General features: G+C 47.7%; 1 protein-coding gene across 2 annotated transcripts in view; it reads right to left on the bottom strand.

The window, feature by feature from the left end:
• LOC143770404 (uncharacterized) overlaps window positions 1–21,124 on the bottom strand; it is a 102,525-nt gene that overhangs the window by 56,488 nt on the left and 24,913 nt on the right. For both annotated transcript variants that reach the window (XM_077260014.1, XM_077260013.1), the window contains exons 4-6: window positions 18,893–19,039; window positions 18,622–18,753; window positions 17,359–17,478 (exon numbers count right to left, since the gene is read on the bottom strand). In XM_077260014.1, coding sequence (XP_077116129.1) covers window positions 17,359–17,478; window positions 18,622–18,753; window positions 18,893–18,950 — 310 coding nt within the window. In that variant the 5' untranslated portion in view covers window positions 18,951–19,039. The remainder of the gene's footprint in view (window positions 1–17,358; window positions 17,479–18,621; window positions 18,754–18,892; window positions 19,040–21,124) is intronic.

The following is a 21,124-nucleotide window of genomic DNA, read 5'->3' as shown; positions in this document are numbered from 1 at the left end:
TGTCCTTTGTGATGTTACCCCCTTGGTGCCGTGCGCCGCCTCCTCAGCGTTGTTTGAATCAGTCCCGGAGCCTGCGCTGTTAGGTTAGCCCTTGGCCATGCACACATTTTGCGCTGCCCGTCTTCTGACATCATTTGGTGTCAGGCTGGCTGCGCCTGTGCGGCCGCGCTGGCCGAGAGCCCGCCTCGCAGTGTCGTCTAATGTAATCCCACCGCGGGCCTGGGATCCGTGGCCATGCGCAGTGCATATCCTCACCTCTCACTCCCCTCCCTACGGCTTCTTCACACTGTGCGGTGTCACGGCCGTGGCATGCTATTAGGGACCAGCTGACACCGCACAGTCTGAAAAAGCCGTAGGGAGATGAGTGAGAGGTGGAGGTTCAGATATGCACTGCGCATGTCCATGGATCTCAGGCCTCCAGTGGGATTAAATCAGAAGACACTGCGAGGCGGGCTCTCGGCCAGCGCGGCCACACAGGCGCAGCCAGCCTGACAAAATGTGTGCATGGCCAAGGGCTAACCTAACAGCGCAGGCTCCGGGACTGATTCAAAACAACGCTGAGGAGGCGGCGCACGGCGCCAAGGGGGTAAGAATGACGGCTGTGCTGCGTCACATCACAAAGGACAGTTCCACCAACCGGACGGTATCACGGTAGGAGGGGACACTTTTCATAAGTGTTAGGTTCAGCATGTGCAAGGAGCACCACGAAAAGAGGCACTTTTTCCCTTTGCATCATTACTGCTGCACAAGGTGGCTCCTTCAGTAACAAACGCCTGGGGGGGGGGGACAGGTTCCCTTAAATTTAACTTGTTGTGCCTGCGTGGCGGTCGCAGTACACGTTGCCGTATACACAGCAGGGGAACAGCTGGCGGTGCTGAACCCCACTAACACATTGGCGAGGTGTTTCGCTCTGTGCGGACAGCACTTCTGGACGGCAACTAGCGGTGTTGGAGCCCAGGGACAGGTGGAGGAGGAGGAGGTGGAGGAGGTAGGAGGAGGTAGGAGGGATTGCCACACACACAGCAGGGGAACAGCTGACGTTACTGAACCCCAATAACAGAGGAGGGACTGTTGGGACTGTGCGGACAGCACTTCTGGACGGCAACTAGCGGTGTTGGAGCCCAGGGACAGGTGGAGGAGGAGGAGGTGGAGGAGGTAGGAGGGATTGCCACACACACAGCAGGGGAACAGCTGACATTACTGAACCCCAATAACAGAGGAGCGACTGTTGGGACTGTGCGGACAGCACTTCTGGACGGCAACTAGCGGTGTTGGAGCCCAGGGACAGGTGGAGGAGGAGGAGGTGGAGGAGGTAGGAGGAGGTAGGAGGGATTGCCACACACACAGCAGGGGAACAGCTGACGTTACTGAACCCCAATAACAGAGGAGGGACTGTTGGGACTGTGCGGACAGCACTTCTGGACGGCAACTAGCGGTGTTGGAGCCCAGGGACAGGTGGAGGAGGAGGAGGAGGTGGAGGAGATAGGAGGGATTGCCACACACACAGCTAGGGAACAGATGACGTTACTGAACCCCAATAACAGAGGAGGGACTGTTGGGACTGTGCGGACAGCACTTCTGGACGGCAACTAGCGGTGTTGGAGCCCAGGGACAGGTGGAGGAGGAGGAGGTGGAGGAGGTAGGAGGAGGTAGGAGGGATTGCCACACACACAGCAGGGGAACAGCTGACGTTACTGAACCCCAATAACAGAGGAGGGACTGTTGGGACTGTGCGGACAGCACTTCTGGACGGCAACTAGCGGTGTTGGAGGCCAGGGACAGGTGGAGGAGGAGGAGGTGGAGGAGGTAGGAGGGATTGCCACACACACAGCTAGGGAACAGATGACGTTACTGAACCCCAATAACAGAGGAGGGACTGTTGGGACTGTGCGGACAGCACTTCTGGACGGCAACTAGCGGTGTTGGAGCCCAGGGACAGGTGGAGGAGGAGGAGGTGGAGGAGGTAGGAGGAGGTAGGAGGGATTGCCACACACACAGCAGGGGAACAGCTGACGTTACTGAACCCCAATAACAGAGGAGGGACTGTTGGGACTGTGCGGACAGCACTTCTGGACGGCAACTAGCGGTGTTGGAGGCCAGGGACAGGTGGAGGAGGAGGAGGTGGAGGAGGTAGGAGGGATTGCCACACACACAGCAGGGGAACAGCTGACGTTACTGAACCCCAATAACAGAGGAGCGACTGTTGGAACTGTGCGTACAGCACTTCTGGACGGCAACTAGCGGTGTTGGAGCCCAGGGACAGGTGGAGGAGGAGGAGGTAGAGGAGGTAGGAGGAGGTAGGAGGGATTGCCACAAACACAGCAGGGGAACAGCTGACGTTACTGAACCCCAATAACAGAGGAGGGACTGTTGGGACTGTGCGGACAGCACTTCTGGACGGCAACTAGCGGTGTTGGAGCCCAGGGACAGGTGGAGGAGGAGGAGGTGGAGGAGGTAGGAGGGATTGCCACACACACAGCAGGGGAACAGCTGACATTACTGAACCCCAATAACAGAGGAGCGACTGTTGGGACTGTGCGGACAGCACTTCTGGACGGCAACTAGCGGTGTTGGAGCCCAGGGACAGGTGGAGGAGGAGGAGGTGGAGGAGGTAGGAGGAGGTAGGAGGGATTGCCACACACACAGCAGGGGAACAGCTGACGTTACTGAACCCCAATAACAGAGGAGGGACTGTTGGGACTGTGCGGACAGCACTTCTGGACGGCAACTAGCGGTGTTGGAGCCCAGGGACAGGTGGAGGAGGAGGAGGAGGTGGAGGAGATAGGAGGGATTGCCACACACACAGCTGGGGAACAGATGACGTTACTGAACCCCAATAACAGAGGAGGGACTGTTGACTGTGCGTACAGCACTACCAGGCAACAACTAGCGGTGTTGGAGCCCAGGGACAGGAGGAGGAGGAGGAGGTGGAGGAGATAGGAGGGATTGCCACACACAGAGCTGGGGAACAGCTGACGTTACTGAACCCCAATAACAGAGGAGGGACTGTTGACTGTGCGTACAGCACTACCAGGCAACAACTAGCGGTGTTGGAGCCCAGGGACAGGAGGAGGAGGAGGAGGTGGAGGAGATAGGAGGGATTGCCACACACACAGCTGGGGAACAGCTGATGTTGCTGAACCCCAATAACAGAGGAGGGACTGTTGGGACTGTGCGGACAGCACTTCTGGACGGCAACTAGCGGTGTTGGAGCCCAGGGACAGGTGGAGGAGGAGGAGGTGGAGGAGGTAGGAGGGATTGCCACACACACAGCAGGGGAACAGCTGACGTTACTGAACCCCAATAACAGAGGAGCGACTGTTGGGACTGTGCGGACAGCACTTCTGGACGGCAACTAGCGGTGTTGGAGCCCAGGGACAGGTGGAAAAGCAGAGGAACACAATGTAGGCCGAAGCCTGATTGGAGAAAGTCGAAAGGGAACCTTTAACCCCCCCCAAGGCGTTTGTAGCTGAAAGAGCCAGCTTGTGCAGCACAAAAGATGCAAAAGGAAAAGGTGGCTCTTTTCATTATGCTCCTTGCAAACACAGAACTAAACACTTATAAAATGTGTCCCCTGAAACCGTGAGACCGTCCCGGAGGTGGGACTTTCCTTTGTAATATGACGCAGCACAGCCGTCATTCTTACCCCCCCGGCGCCGTGCCACGGCTCCTCAGCGTTGTTTGATTCCGTCCCGGAGCCTGCGCTGTTATGTTATCCCTTGGCCAGGCACACTTAGCGCTGCCCATCTTCTGGCATCATTTGGTGTCAGGCTGGCTGCGCCTGTGCGGACGCGCTGGCCGAGAGCCCGCCTCGCAGTGTCGTCTAATGTAATCCCACCGCGGGCCTGGGATCCATGGCCATGCGCAGTGCATATCCTCGCCTCTCACTCCCCTCCCTACGGCTTCTTAAGACTGTGCGGTGTCACGGCCGTGGCATGCTATTAGGGACCAGCTGACACCGCACAGTCTGAAGAAGCCGTAGGGAGATGAGTGAGAGGTGGAGGTTCAGATATGCACTGCGCATGTCCATGGATCTCAGGCCCCCAGTGGGATTAAATCAGAAGACACTGCGAGGCGGGCTCTCGGCCAGCGCGGCCGCACAGGCGCAGCCATCCTGACACCAAATGATGTCAGAAGACGGGCAGCGCTAAGTGTGTCTGGCCACGGGATAACATAACAGCGCAGGCTCCGGGACAGAATCAAACAACGCTGAGGAGCCGGGGCACGGCGCCAAGGGGGTAGGAATGACGGCTGTGCTGCGTCATATTACGAAGGAAAGTCCCACCTCCGGGACGGTTTTACGGTATCAGTGGACACATTTTATAAGTGTTAAGTTCTGCATGTGCAAGGAGCTAAACAAAAATAGCTACCTTTTCCTTGTGCAGCATTACTGCTGCACAAGGTGGCTCTTTCAGTAACAAACGCCTTGGGGGGGGGGACAGATTCCCTTACATTTCAGTTGTTGTGTCAGCGTGGCGGTCGCAGGACACATTGCCGGCTACACAGCTGGGGATCAGCTGACGTTACTGAAACCCAATAACACTGGGTCGTATGTTTTGACTGTGCAGACGGCACTTCTGAGCCTCAACTGGCGGTGTTGGAGCCCAGGAATTTAAGTTCAGGTGGTAGAAAGATGAACACAACAGGAGACCTGGATAACGTAGACAGTGACCTAATTATTTAATCAGGAAGAGGAGTGGCAAATTCCTGCGAGATCCAGGCCTTGTTCATTTTCAGGAAAGTAAGCCGGTCAACGTTATCGGAGGATTCTCGCATGCGACGGTCAGTTAGTACGCCACCTGCAGCACTAAAGACACGTTCCGATAATACACTGGCCGCAGGGCAAGACAGCACCTCCAATGCATACTGGCTTAGCTCTGGCCATGTATCCAGCTTTGAGACCCAAAACTTGAAAGGTGAAGAGCCGTCTGGGAGTACAGCAAGAGGGCAAGACATGTAGTCTGTCACCATCTGACGGAACCGTTGCCTCCTGCTGACTGGAGCCGTCTGTGATGGTGTAGACTTTTGTGGCGGGCACAGAAAACTGTGCCACAGTTGGGCCATACTGGTCTTGCCTTGGGCAGAGGCACTGCTTCTGCTCCCTCTTTGTGCAGAGCCTCCACCACTGCCTGGACGCACTGAGCTGCTTTGGAATGCACTAGCAGCACTTCTCTCAGTTGGAATGGAGAAGATGATGGAATTCACCAGTGTGTCTTGGTACTCCCGCATTTTTCGCTCCCGGTTCAACGGTGTGATGAGGCTTTCTACGTTGTCCCGGTAGCGAGGATCGAGGAGGGTGAACACCCAATAATCAGACATGTTGAGAATGTGGGCGATGCGGCGGTCGTTTCTCAGGCACTGCAGCATGTAATCCACCATGTGCTGCAGACTGCCAACTGCCCAAGAAACGCTGTCCCCTGCTGGAGGCGTGATCTCTGCCCGCTCGTCATCACCCCACCCTCGCTGTACACACTGAGTACTGGACAATTGTGTAACTCCCTCCTCTGGACGGATGTCTTCCTCCTCCATTGACTCCTCCTCATCCTCCTCACAAACTGTCCCCTGCCTACGCTTTTGTGAGTAACCTCGTGGCGCTGACTGTCCAGAAGATGATGGAAATGCTGAATCCTCATCCTCCACCTCTTCCACAACATCATCCCTTAGCGCTTGCAGTGATTTTTCAAGCAGGCAGATAAGGGGGACAGTCATGCTGACTAGTGCATCATCTGCACTCGCCATCCGCGTGGAATAATCAAAGGGACGCAAAACCTGGCAGACGTCATTCATAGTGGCCCACTCTGTGGTTGTGAAGTCTGTACGGCGCTGAGTGCGACTTCTTTGCGCCTGAAGCAGCTGGTACTCCATTACAGCTTGCTGCTGCTCACACAACCGCTCCAACATATGTAACGTGGAATTCCACCTGGTAGGTAGGTCACATATGATGCGATGTTCCGGCAGGCGGTGTCGGCGCTGCAGAGCCGCAATGCGCGCTTTTGCCGTGCTGGAACGCCGCAAGTGAGCACACTCTAGGCGGACCTTGTGCAGCAGTGCATCAAGATCCGGATAGTCCCTCAAAAAACTCTGCACGACCAAATTGAGCACATGTGCCAGACATGGGATGTGAGTGAGGTTGCCGAGGCCCAGAGCTGCCACCAGATTTCGGCCATTATCACACACTACCATGCCTGGCTGGAGATTCGCTGGCACAAACCACACATCGCTCTCCTGCTTGATGGCATTCCAGAGCTCCTGCGCTGTGTGGCTTCGATTCCCCAAATAAATTAATTTCAAGACGGCCTGTTGACGTTTGGCCACGGCTGTGCTCATGTCGGTCGTAACAGGTAAACGTTCATCACGGGTCCATGTGGAGGTGGACTGTGACGGCTCCTGCAGCGATGATTCTGAGGAACTGGTGTAAGAGGAGGAGTCAATGCGTACAGAATGGATTCCTGCAATCCTTGGAGTGGGCAGGACACGTCCTGCGCCACTCGCACGATCTGTACCCGGCTCAACGACATTAACCCAATGGGCAGTGAGGGAAAGTTATCGCCCCTGTCCATGTTGACTGGTCCACGCATCGGTGGTGAGGTGGACCTTGCTACTGACGGCGTTCAGTAGCGCGTGTTTTATGTGTCCCTCCACATGCTTGTGCAGGGCAGGGACGGCTTGCCTGCTGAAGTAAAAGCGGCTGGGCACATTGTACTGTGGGACTGCCAATGACATCAAGTCACGGAAGCTGTCAGTCTCCACCAGCCTGAATGACAGCATTTCCAGTGACAGAAGTTTGGCAATGCCTGCAGTCAGAGCCTGTGCTCGTGGGTGGTTTGACGAGAAAGGCTGCCTTTTCTCCCATGCCTGTACTACCGATGGCTGTAGACTGGGCTGGGAGTGTGTGGATGACTGGGAAAGTGGTGCTGCGGGTGGAATTACAGCGGGTCTCTGGACAACAGGGCCAGAGGTTCTTCCACGGCGATCCTGGGAGGAAGCCGAACCAGCTGCGTGTGAGCTGGAGGAAGAGGCAACACGAGCTGAAGAGGTGGTAGCTGCCGCTGTTGGTTGGCCTAGCTCTTCAGTGTGTTTTTCTAACTCCGCCGGGTGCCTGGTGCGCACATGTTTCCACATGTTGGAGGTATTGAGGTTGCTGACATTTTTCCCTCTTTTGACTTTGTGATGACACACCTTGCATTTGACATAGCAAATGTCATCTGCAATTGTGTCAAAAAAGGACCAGGCACTGCAAGTCTTTGGAGTGCCCTTTTTGGCTTTTGGAAGAGACATGCTCCTAATGGCTGCCAAAGCGGAGGCTGCAGGATCCGCAGTCTTCCCCCTCTCTCTCCCTCTTTGGGCTGTACGGGGAATCTCTTCCTCAGAGCTGCTCCCACCACCTTCCTGTCCCTCACGCCAAGATGGGTCAAGGACCTCATCATCTACACTACCCTCTGCCCCCAACTGCTCCTCCTGGGTAGTCTCAGCAGCAGAGCACGCACCAGTAAGTGGCACCTGAGTGTCATCATCAGCTGATGCGGCCTGCGATGTGGTGAACGGAGCCACTGGCCCACCCGCCTCTTCAGAGGAAGAGAGAAAAAGCTGTTGGGCATCACTGCACCCTGCCTCTTCTTCCATTTCTCCAATGCTGCTTGGCTGGCCCCCTGTTTCCAAGCCAAGAGATTCAGAGAACAGAAGTAGAGATGGCTCCTGTCCTGGGCTCTCTGTCTGCCTGGGCAATTTGGCAGGTGGTGAAGAGACAGATGGGTGCTCTCCAGTGCTCTGTGTCTGAGAGGATGTGGCACTAATTGAAGTTGATGCATTAGCTGCCATCCATCCGACAACGGTTTCAATTTGTTCTTCACGCAGCAGCGGTGTACGGCGCTCTGCGACAAAGCTGCGCATGAATGACTGTTCCCTTGTGAAAGTGGGTGCTGATGAGTCACCGGTGCCCGCAGCAGGCACAGAATCCCCACGTCCCCTCCCTGCTCCGCGCCCACGCCCACGTGCCTTACTCACTGCCTTCTTCATCTTGGTTGACTGATAAAGATAAGCAGAAAAGTACTAACGGCTTTGTGTGCTTATTCCTGAACAACTCCTCCTAACAGGTATAAGAAACACTAATTTTCTAAAGTGTGGACTAGACTTTAATATGAGCTATTGTGGCCTACAGAAATGTAAAGTGGTGTCACTGGTGTGTTTGGTGAACTTTATTATTTATTTATTTTTTGGGGGCTGAACTGACAACAGATAGAGCTGCAGTCACACGGAGACCGTGCAGACAGCCGTAAACGGCGCTGCAAGGCCCAAAAACCCTCCTCTACATTATCCTATGTAGTGTTTTTCCACAAGTTAGCTGGAGACGGGTGGAAAGACACTAATAGGAATTTTTTGAAAAAATGTGCAGCAGCCTGCACTACTTAAAACAAAATGAAAATTGATTTGGCGGTATGACGCAGTGAAGAACCCTGAGCTGGAGACAACCAGGCTATGGCTGCTCACAGACTACAGGGCAAGCTGCAGTCACACGGAGACCGTGCAGACAGACGTAAACGGCGCTGCAAGGCCCAAAAACCCTCCTCTATGTTATCCTATGTAGTGTTTTTCCACAAATTAGCTGGAGACGGGTGGAAAGACACTAATAGGAATTTTTTGAAAAAATGTGCAGCAGCCTGCACTACTTAAAACAAAATGAAAATTGATTTTGCGGTATGACGCAGTGAAGAACCCTGAGCTGGAGACAACCAGGCTATGGCTGCTCACAGACTACAGGGCGAGCTGCAGTCACACGGAGACCATGCAGACAGCCGTAAACGGCGCTGCAAGGCCCAAAAACCCTCCTCTACGTTATCCTATGTAGTGTTTTTCCACAAATTAGCTGGAGACGGGTGGAAAGACACTAATAGGATTTTTTTGAAAAAATTAGCAGCAGACTACACTACTTGGAAAAAAAAAAAAAAGAACAGTATGAGGCAATGAACCACCCTCCCTGAACTGAATACAACCAGCTATGGATGGCCTATGTGGCTGCACTCAGACTAGAGAGTGGGCTGCACTCACACACACACACACAGACCTTGCAGATCGCTGTGAAAACAGCGCTACAAGGCAAAAGCAAGGTGAATAGTAGGTGAACACAGCGGTTGCTAAATTAGCCTTTGGAAAGCACAAAGAAGCAAATCGCTATCTCTAAACTGGCCCTCAGTCAGCAAACAGCGTCCTGTCACTAAGTGAATTCACAGCAGAGTGAGCGCAAAATGGCGCCAGCGACTTTTAAACTGCATCATGACATCATTTCAGCAGCCAATCACAGCCATGCCAGTAGTTTCATGCCCTCCATGCTGAACAGGATGTGCCCACACTTGGAATCATTCTCATTGGATGAATTTGTGCAGTTTGAATCTGTGAACTTCCGATTCCGGTATCCGATACGCGGCAAGTATCGGAATCCCGGTATCGGAATTCCGATACCGCAAGTATCGGCCGATACCCGATACTTGCGGTATCGGAATGCTCAACACTAGTCTTCAGTGCTGCTGGTTCAATACTGACTGAAAAAAGGACACGTCTGGCTACCCAAAATGTAGATGATCTAACCTTCATTAAAATGAACCAATCATGGATTGCCAATTCTTTTGCCCCACCTTCCCCTGCTGACACGTAGCTTGGGTGATAAATGACTCGCTTTTGCCCTCCTCTTACTGACTTTGCCAATTCCTCCATTTGCAGCTGTTGAATGTCCACCATAGGCCATTTTTATACCTCCCTAAATGGGCTGACTCCCCCCACAGGACTGTGCTCACCACTTGGCGCAAGCACCCGTGCAAGTGCCGTTTGCCTGGACAGGTGGGTGCGCCCACTCTACCTCTACTAAACAAAGCTGAGTTTGAATCTACAGGCTTTCGGCCTCTATCAACAATATGAAACTGCATTTGGCCTGGTCCTTGGTTTGGGCCTAGTGACGTCTGCTGCTGCCTCTTGGTTTCCTCAAAGAAACAAAGCTGAGTTTCAATCTACAGGCTTTCGGCCTCTATCAACAATATGAAACTGCATTTGGCCTGGTTCTTGGTTTGGGCCTAGTGACGTCTGCTGCTGCCTCTTGGTTTCCTCAAAGAAACAAAGCTGAGTTTCAATCTACAGGCTTTCGGCCTCTATCAACACTATGAAACTGCATTTGGCCTGGTTCTTGGTTTGGGCCTAGTGATGTCTGCTGCTGCCTCTTGGTTTCCTCAAAGAAACAAAGCTGAGTTTCAATCTATAGGCTTTCGGCCTCTATCAACAATATGAAACTGCATTTGGCCTGGTTCTTGGTTTGGGCCTAGTGACGTCTGCTGCTGCTTCTTGGTTTCCTCAAAGAAACAAAGCTGAGTTTCAATCTACAGGCTTTCGGCCTCTATCAACAATATGAAACTGCATTTGGCCTGGTCCTTGGTTTGGGCCTAGTGACGTCTGCTGCTGCCTCTTGGTTTCCTCAAAGAAACAAAGCTGAGTTTCAATCTACAGGCTTTCGGCCTGTATTTAGAATTTGAAACTGTATTTGCCCTACTAGTTTGGTTGGGCCCTACTAACAGTGTCTGCTGCTGCTTGTTGTTGTCCTCCACTGAACAAAGCAATGCTGCCTGTTTACTCCTGTTACCATTTTTTTCTGCTTTTAGCCTCCTTTTTTATTTTGGGCCTATATCTGTGTTTCCTCCTCATCCTGCCTATTACCCAGCCACTGCTTGATGGGTCTGCTGGTACATTGACCCAGACCACTACATTCCCCTTGCACTCTACACAGCCAGAATCTGACCCGCATACTATACCACCTTACACGGGGACAAAGAGGAAGGTGCATATGAAAGTGCCGGTTCCTTCATCAGGTGGGGGGGCATACTCGTTGGCGACGTCACTGTCACAGGGCCTGTCATAGTACGCAAAAGTGTCACTGCCGGTGGGAGGCGCCCCCGCCGTCAAACACAACGCCATACTTTGAGGGGCCCTGTGCCAGTGCCAATGCAAATGAGTGGGCCCCCCTGCTTGCTCTGGATCACAGCACTTGCAAAGTTGAAATACTTACCTCTCCCTGCTCCACCGCCGTGACGTATTCCACATTTCCTGGGCCCAAGAAAAAATTGAGCCAGCCCTCCCCCCCCCCACAACTTTAACCAAATGACCCCCAGTTTTCAATACCTAACTATTATTATAAGGTTAATTAAGATTGACAAGCTTAAGTAGCAATAATTGATGTTTTTGACATTAAAATGGGCTCTGTAGGTGTTTTCCTGTCCTCCACTCACTGCCGACTTTTATTCCCCATTGACTTGCATTGGGTTTCGTGTTTCAGTCGGCCCCCGACTTTTCGCAATGATCGGCCGATTTCACCCGACCCGACTTTTGACAAAGTCGGGTTTTGTGAAACCCGACTCGATCCTGAAAAAGTAAAAGTCGCTCAACCCTAACCGTAATTAATTGTTTGACTAAATATACCGGGGTAATTTTCAAGGTGATCATTTTTGTGTGGTCCCCGAATGATGGCAGAAATTTCCAAATGGCCCCCGGCTGAAAAAAGGTTCCCCAACCCTGTACTATGCAAAAAACAGTTTTCAACAAAAACGTACTGAATAACATTTGTGCAGTCTATGAATTTGCTCTGAGAAAGAGTATCGCCTCCATCAGATCCTCCTTCATAGATGACCTCAAATCTGACCTAATTATTTTTAGGCTAGAGAACAACCTCTCTACACTAAATTGGGTTGGTGGCAAAGCAGTAACCAGATGGGCAACATCTCTAACAATTTCAGGGTGTAAAGGAATTGCCATATGCACAGTCAGTTTTGAAAAACGATTAAACTCTTCTACTTCTTTGAGAGCAAGTGAAAAATTTTGCTGAAATAAGGGCAATCGGTTTTCTATAGGAGTGGAATCTTTTTCCCTGCAGTAACGCTTTGCCTGCTCCATGTTGTCCAAATACTTTTCGAAATCAAACTCCTCATCTGATGAGGATGAAGAAACGGCAGCAACAGCACTGGCAGGACCCGAGTCTTCTTGCTCTAGGCCGTCCTGTAGCCACTCATCCTAACTGCTACCTCAATCAGAGCTTCTTTTCCTTTAGTAAGCTGTTGATCATCCAGCAATATACGATGACTTGGGTCCACATAAACAGCTGCCAGAAGAATTTTTTTTTCTAATAGCAGTGTCTCTCTTCGTTTAATTGAAGCAGTAATGCCATCTACGATTAAACCTCCTCTTTGGGACAGGCAAAACAACAAGTCCTTGCACTCCTTCATAAAAATACCAGGAGTTAAATCCTCAGCTTGTAACTTTTTAGTCACTGTAAATGGGTGATGATGATGATGAGACAATTCCTTCAGTTCAGCCACCAGTGTCCATTGACCTTCATGTAGTGTTACCTGAGGGTGGCCATATCTACAAGGAAGGGTTTCAGCTCATGCAATCGCTCAATCATTAAATCGGTGCTGCCCCACCAAGGTGCTTGATCCACAATTGCCCCTTTTCCAGCACGTCTCTTCAAGATGGGATCAATTTTATGGGTTCTAGTAGAGTAGCCAATATCCTCTCTTTGCTAATCAGAGTTCCAGCTTGTCCCTCTTGCAGACTATCTCTTAGTGCCAGCTGCAGCGTGTGCACAACACAGCGCATGTGATAAATAGGAAAGGGGTGTGAAGCAGCTACAACAAGATCATCTCCATCAGTCGTGTTCATGCCCAGCGGTGCCAAGAGAAGCAAATAGAAACTGGTATAAATGAATGTTGGAGAAAGAGGGACGAAATGGGCCCCGAGACACGACAGTCAGGTCCTCTACAGCCACACTGTGCTCCGTAAAATGGATGGCTGATAGATTATGTAGATGTGTGATGGAAGCATTATGGATAGATAGGATTGAAGCAGAAATTATATAAGAAAGCTACAGAACTTTTGAGATCACAATAATTAAATGATTAAATGAGTATTCCTTCTCACTTTACCATTTTTGTCATACTCATGTCAAGCAATCCAGTCCTGCAAATGAATATGTATGATGCCACATACAAAGTGGTGAGCCCTGCAGCCGCCTATCATGATATTAAAATTAAGCTCGGGATCTTAGCATCTCGTCTGCCAGTTTGTAAAGTGAAAGCAAAATTTTCTCCAGCTACACACAGTGTGAGCGGTGAGCGGGAACGTCCTGGGACTCTTTTTTTTTTTTAGAGAATGTATTATTGACAATACAACACTATTGTTGGAGACAGAGACTCATGCACCAATAAACAGTAATACATAGTAGTTGTAATATATGCAATAATAAACATTCCGACAGGTTGGCATTGTAGGTTTCCATTTCTCAGGTTATTGGTTCAAATCTAACCAAGGACAGTCATTTTCCAGTAGCATCTGCAAATAGTTTGTATGTTCTCCCCGTGTTTGCGAGGGTATTCTCTCAGTACTTATTTTTCTTCCCACACACCAAAGACATACTGATAGGAAATTTAGATTGTGAGTCCCAATGGGGACAGTGCCACTAATGTCTGTAAAATGATGCGGAATTATTGGCGCTATTTAAGTGATTAAAAAAATAAATAAATAAAAATTGATGCCACTTTTTTGTTTTAGCTGCCCAAAATTTGTGGGAATATGTGTTTTCCAAGTTGGGCCTTTGTGCTTCCTGAATTTGGCAGAGCTTTCCTCCCACACTCCATAGACATACTGATATGGAATTTAGATTGTGAGCCCCAACGGGGACAGTGATGAAAATGTATGTAAAGCGCTGTGGAATAAAGATAGCGCTATATAAGCAGAGCATGATAAATAAATAAATTCCAGACAAAAATAATTGAAAGATAAAATGTGGCCTGTTTTATGTAGCATGGTAGTAACAGAAAAAATAGATTTGTTACTGTGGACGAGTCTTGGATGCAGCAGAATGTGAGCACAAAAGAACGATAACTGTTGTGAATTCCGTTCTCGGGCTCCCTCCTGTGGTCATAAGTGGTACTTTGTGAGTTCTGTTCTTGGGCTCCCTCTGGTGGCTTTTAGTGTTACGGCTGGTCTGTAGCTGGACCTCAGCTGCCTCATTTCCTGCTAGGCTTGCTGCCTATTTAACTCCACCTGGACCTTTACTTGTTGCCTGCTGTCGTTGTATTCAGTACTGGTTCAGATCTCTCTGGGACTTCCCTTGTGACCTGTCTCCTCGTGGAGAAGCTAAGTTCATCCTAGTCTATTTTTGCTCATTGCTATTTGAAAATGTTTCTCAGTATATGATGAGTTCAGTCCAGCTTGCTTATATGCTATTTGATTGCTAGCTGGAAGCTCTGGGGTGCGGAGTTGCGCCCCTCACATCGTGAGTCGGTGTGGGGGTCTTTTTGTATTCTCTGCGTGGATAATTTTTGTAGTATTTAATACTGACCGCACAGATTCCTTGCTATCCTCTGACTATTTAGTTATTAGCGGGCCTCATTTGCTAAAACCTATTTTTATTTCTATGTTTGTGTTTTCCTCTTAACTCACCGTCATTATTTGTGGGGGCTGCTCTCACTTTGGGGAAAATTTCTCTGAGGCAAGTGAGGCTTTGTTTCTCTCTAGGGGTAGCTAGCTTCTCAGGCTGTGCAGAGGCGTCTAGGCCGAGTTAGGAACGCTCAACGGCTGCCTATAGTGTGTGTTTGATAGGTTCAGGATTGCGGTCAGTAAAGTTCCCACATCCCCAGAGCTTATCCAATGTTTTGGTTTACCTATCAGGTCAGTTCATGTGTTCTTACCACCAGAACCATAACAGATAACCTCAGATGTGGCCAAATTTTTGGAGCAGAACAAATTTATATTTTATCATGTGTATCCCTGCATGGAGAACAATATGTGCACCAAAGAATGAAAAGATGAAATGTAGCCCGATAGCAAAAAAAACAATTTAGATTTTATCATGTGTACCCCTGTATGGGGAACAATATCAGCACCCAAAAATTTAAAACTGATATCTAGGCTGCTGTATAACGTTACTAACAGAAGAAAGTATTTTTTAACTGTGGATGAGGCCTGTATACAATCGAATATTTGCGCTAAACAATTTCAAACTCAGATCTAGCCTGCTGTTTCATGTTGGTAGCCGATGTTTTTCTTTTAATCTGCATAAGCTCTGCAGACAGCTTAATTTCACCGCCACAAAATTACAACATGGGAAATGGCGGGCTGTATCACGTTTACCAAATCATTTTTTATTATCTACATGAGCTATGCAGATTCAGTTGACTTTCACAGGCACTAAATAACAAGGTGCGATATGGCATGCTGAATTACGTTTAGCAACAGCCACAAAAATATTTTTTTTACTGTGCAATAGCTTGACACACAGAACATTTTCACCGCCACAAAATTACAACGTTGAATATGGTGGACTGTATCACGTTTACCAAATAATTTTTTTATCTACATGAGCTATGCAGTTGACTTTCACTGTCACTAAATAACAAGGTGAGATATGGCATGCTGAATATTTTTTTACTGTGCTATAGCTTGACACACAGAACAATTTCACCGCCACAAAATTACAATGTGGAATATGGCGGGCAGTATCACATTTAGCAACAAAACATTTTTTTTAATCTGCAAGAGCTATGTAGACAATTGAATGAAAGGAATTATAATGCATAGTGATGTGATGCATGAAAGACATAGGTAAGGATTTAGGACATAAGGTAGTGTTTGCATAGAAAGTAAGTGAAGGGGTTTCCCCAGCAGCAGACACAGTGGGAGGGCTTAGTGCTTGGACAAATAACCAGCTCTCTGAAGTTATTCAGAGAAGAGTTAGAGTCTGCAGAAGTGACAGGTGTGCAGTGCTGCCTTTTGGGTGAACTACAGCAAAGGAGACGATGGGACGATGAGGTAGCATGACTAGGAACTTACAGAAGAGGTAAAGTGGCCTTCTACCTTAAAAGGGTCCTTGGAACGGACGATGTGTCACGCGAAACCCTGAGCTTGATAAACGCTGAAGGTACAGACCTAAAGAGGACTGAGATCATGGAACTAGTGAGAGTCCGGAGCGGTGGATCCAGGGCATCCATAGCAATAGGACACGGAGCCGCTGAGTGGGTGTATAGAAACTCACTGAACTGTACTGTGGCGACAAGCTAGGCTGTGATGATGTAGGGCGAAACAATGTGCTATACCGGCCCTGGAGCAGACAGTAAACTACAATTGAAGGAAACGATGTCTGTGAATGAAAACTGCTTCAGACTGTGTACTCACTATCCCTTGTATATAACCCTCACCAAGGTCAGTAAAGTTCCCATGTTTGAACAGAAGTCTACTTTGATAATCTAAGGAACTCGTGGTCCTGGCCAGCCAATACCATCGACTACCAGGGGTCTGCACTGGCACAAGGCACTCACAACACTAACACCCAGCCAGGAGCCACAATTGTCTGTAGGATGCCAAAGCGAATGGGGACAGAAGCTCGCCCACGACTACCTCGCTTCAACAAGGATACCATCCACTATGGTGGATGAACAGATGCACAGATCTACAAGGATCCCAAGAAGCAGCCTCCTGGATTACAGACTGAGGGAGAACAACAACATGGAGCCTTCTGTGGTTGCATACAACCCCAGCTTCTCTCCTACAAACAGCCCCCTAACATAAGGAATCTCCTTGTCAGAAGTGTCCTCTCATAACCATCGGTGACAGGCAAATTCCCATGTAACAATAAAAAGTGTAAAACTTGTACCCACAAATATAGTCCACATACCAAACACAAATCAGGATTATAAGGTCATAGGTTTCTTTTCATATACATCCTCCAATGTGGTACACATGATACAACGTACAAGGTGTCCTGGAGGCATCTATATTGTGGAAACTATGCAAAGACTACAAACAAGGGTGAATCTACACAGGCAAACAATTAAGAATGAGCTGGACTGTGTGAAAATATCTTAGGTGCTAAAAGGGCAATTTAAGGAGGACAGAGAGAGAAGAATATGGGAATTCAAACTGATCGAGGATGTTCAATTCTTTGACAATAGGACTCAATTAAACACCTGGATTTATGACTTACCACATGGACACAACTCACACCTCCACCAGATGAACTTCAGATAACGATGAAGAACATTCCCACCGACTCTCCATCTCAAAAACCCGAATTTGATTTCCATGGCTTATCTTTAGGAGGCATCACCCCTCCACCTCAGGAGGAAATGTCCTGTTGTAACATCTCTTAAATCCTGTGCTCTTATCTTTTTAATTCATGTGCCTGAAGGAGCCCCTGTGCTCTGAAAGCTGCAAATATATATTTTTTTCTAGTCAGCACCCCTCATGTCCACCGGCTGCATCCTTCCGATCTACCATAAACTCCTGTTTTATGTAATAATAAGGTCAAGGTTATGAGTGATGGAGACAAACCGCCTGTGATCCTTCTCCTTTCGGTAAGACAAACATCTTCGTCTGGTTCGCACACTTTCGTTTTTTTTGCGCAGGAGGCGGTATCATCATTATAGCAAATGTAACACCACAAAAAGTTACCTGCAGTGCAATACAAAAAATGTCAAATAGTTTCAGCTCGATGAGTATGGTCAAATCTACAGAATATAAAAGGACATGGTGCATCAAATCATCGAATGACTCAAGCAGTAGGTGGTGTTGATTCAGTGGAAGGCATTGACCTGTCTAATTTTAGGGCAATCTAATTTAAAGAGAAGGATTCAACAACCCAGAGGGGTGTAATATGTACTATCCATATCCTATGGGGCCATCCCTGCAATGTGCAGACATGTCTGGTCCATCAAATCAAGATGACATCTAAAGCCCCCCATACCCTTTCAATAGCTGCCAGACATATAATAGTTCAGTAGGGAGCTATCACGCACCAACTTCTCCATACAGAAGAGATCCTTTATTATCTATGATAAAGCCACTGCCAGATATCTCCGGGAGAACAAAAGGATCGGTAGTCCTAAATCAGACATACTGGATCCTTATCTCACCTGACAACCATCTGTCCTGGGCCCAAACCGATGTCTGAACCCATCAATATGGCCAGGTCCTGCCAATATTAAGAAAAAGAGGGACTTAAAAGGGTTGTGCACTACCAGGGCAACCCCTTCTTAAACTAAATGTTGGCCCCCGATAAAATAATAGAGCCTATACTCACCTCCCGTGCCGGCGACGTACCCGCGGTGTCGGCACTCACTCTCCCCGGGGCTGTGATGCGGTGTTGTAACACATGATGTCCGGTGCCCAATCAGAGTTGGCCTCACTGTCTCCACCTTTGAACAAAGTGAACATGAAGAGGAAGGCTTCCACTTCATGTTTAGTTTGTCCGAAGGCGGAGACAGTGACGCCAGCTCTGATTGGTCACCGGGCATCACATGTCATTCTACCGCATCACGAGTGCCGACACCGCGGGGATGGCACCGACACAGGAGGTGAGTATAGGCTTCATTATGTTATCGGAACTGAACATTTAGTTCACAAGGGGTTGTCCTAGTAGTGGATAACAACTTTAAGGGGCCATATAAGGAAGAATCTATGGCGGCATATGAGGCATTTTATATTAAGAGGTGGCATTCGAAAATTACAAATTTTAGCCTAAAAATTATCACATGAAAACTACTAATAATTAAAAAAAAACATGGCACCAAGTAGAGGAAAGCAACTTTATCTTACCGGGCTTTAATCCCGGGATGGGTGTGCTCTTGGTGATGTTAATCGATGAGTACAAGCTTAATAAATTATGTAAATTACCATTTTTTTGAATGACACTTTTGGTGCCACAACCGAATGAGTAAACGTTGTGCTCTAGAAGGAAAAACAAACAAAAAAGTCAAATCTAAATCAAAATTTTTGCAATAAAATGTAAATAGTAAAATGATCCGCACATTATTGTGATATATATATACTGTATATATTATGGGTGGGACATAGTTTTTTTATTTACTTTGTAACAATGTTTCGTTGGTGAGGACACATAAGGTTTCTTCTCCAGTGCACTCCATTGTACTATTTGGGATGCAGACGTTGTGGTCGTTGTCGACGTAGCAGGCTGGACAGGTGACGCCATTTTTCTTTAAATCTACCTCCGGTACTGCAGAAATCCACACAAAAAAAACAGAAGTATACATCAATATAACAGAAAGTTCTACATCCCCATGTTCAGTTTTTGCAAGTAATTGATGCGAAGATGCAGAAAGAGGCGCAAGTAAAAAAGTTCCTATGGACAAGGGAGCCAATTCTACAACCATTACTAGCAGCTATCAATCTTCGAATAGGAGGTTGCTTTAAAGGGGTTGTCCAATTTATAATTGGGGCTAAATATAATTTTTGAAGGTGCGTTACAGGAGGACTGGGGGGACTGGAAAATCGCTAAAATTGATGAAAACACCACTGAAATGGCATGGGAAAAGCATGATGAAGACCTCTGGATGCATCTTTGACTCCGCTTTTACGGACTGACAATAAAACATACAAAACCGAAGATAAAATGGATTTTACAGGAAAAAAAATTTCAGGAAATATTCTTTCCTGTGTAATAACTTGTATGAAAGGCAAAATAAAAAAAGAGCAGAAAAAAACCCGCCATTTCTCACTGTATTTCCCTGTCAGTTTTACCCCCGCTGTTTTTAATAACCAGCTAAGGCAATGCAGACAGCTGCTGGGTGATATTATCAGGTTTGGAAGTGTATAGTTATTATCCCCCTTCCCAGCCTAAAAATACCATCCCTAGGCCACCTCAGTACTGGCACAGCACATTAGGCGAGACAATTCTGGCGCCATGTCTTCCCGATTGCCTTGTGGTACAATCGGACAAATGGGATAGGAAGTTGATGATAGCTGTGACTTGTCAAAAATCACAGCTGCCATCAAGCCCTTGCATTATTATTAAAGAGGTGTCAGTCTGACACTCCCATTACTAACCCTGTAAATAAAAATTAATAAACCCAAATAACCCATTCCCCAATTTATTTCCCAAAAAAATCCCACACCGGTCCGCCACTCTCCAATGGATCTGGCGTAATCCACATCGATGTCCCACGATGAGGTCCTTCCAAAATTCCAACATATGGAGTTCAATTCAGAGAACGGGGCTTCTTAGGCTGTCACACCAGCACGTACTGCCGGATCTTTCATCGCTTCGATTGCCGGCAGTTTCAGGAAGGTTACCATTGGTAACTGGGAAGCTGGGAACTCCAGTAACCTTAAAGTCTCCCGGCTGTATTCACATGTTGCGTTTTTACCTTGGGTTTTTGTTTTGTTTTTTGCGCTTTTTTGTACCTGCGCTCATGTACAGTAATGAATGCTGTTTAAAGCTAGTTGAAAAAAGTAAAATAGGCGTAGTTAAAGAGATAGATGGATGGATAGATAGATAGATAGATAGATAGATAGAGAGAGAGAGAAATAGTGGACAGATATCCAGCTAAGGCAAAGCAGACAGCGCTTTTGTACAGTAATGAATTCTGTTTAACCCCTTAGTGACAGAGCCAATTTGGTACTTAATGACCGAGCCAATTTTTACAATTCTGACCACTGTCACTTTATGAGGTTATAACTCTGGAACGCTTCAACGGATCCTGCTGATTCTGAGACTGTTTTTTCGTGACATATGGTACTTCATGACAGTGGTAACATTTCTTCGATATTACTTGTGATTATTTATGAAAAAAATGGAAATATGGTGAAAATATTTAAAATTTTGCAATTTTTAAATTTGTATTTTTATGCCCTTAAATCAGAGAGATATGTCACAAAAAAATAGTTAATAAATAACATTTCCCACATGTCTACTTTACATCAGCACAATTTTGGAAACAATTTTTTTTTTTTGTCAGGGAGTTATAAGGGTTAAAAGTTTACCAGCCATTTCTCATTTTTACAACACCATTTTTTTTTAGGGACCACATCACATTTGAAGTAATTTTGAGGGGTCTATATGATAGAAAATAACCAAGTGTGACACCATTCTAAAAACTGCACCCCTCAAGGTGCTCAAAACCACATTCAAGAAGTTTATTAACCCTTTACGTGCTTCACCGGAACTGAAACAATGTGGAAGAAAAAAATGAACATTTAACTTTTTTTTGCAAACATTTTACTTCAGAACCATTTTTTTTATTTTCACAAGTGTAAAAACAGAAATGTAACCATAAATGTTGTTGCGCAATTTCTTCTGAAT

This window comes from Ranitomeya variabilis, chromosome 4 (assembly GCF_051348905.1).
Source record: "Ranitomeya variabilis isolate aRanVar5 chromosome 4, aRanVar5.hap1, whole genome shotgun sequence".
Classification (NCBI taxonomy): domain Eukaryota; kingdom Metazoa; phylum Chordata; class Amphibia; order Anura; family Dendrobatidae; genus Ranitomeya; species Ranitomeya variabilis.
This window is presented reverse-complemented; position numbering and strand designations above follow the sequence as displayed.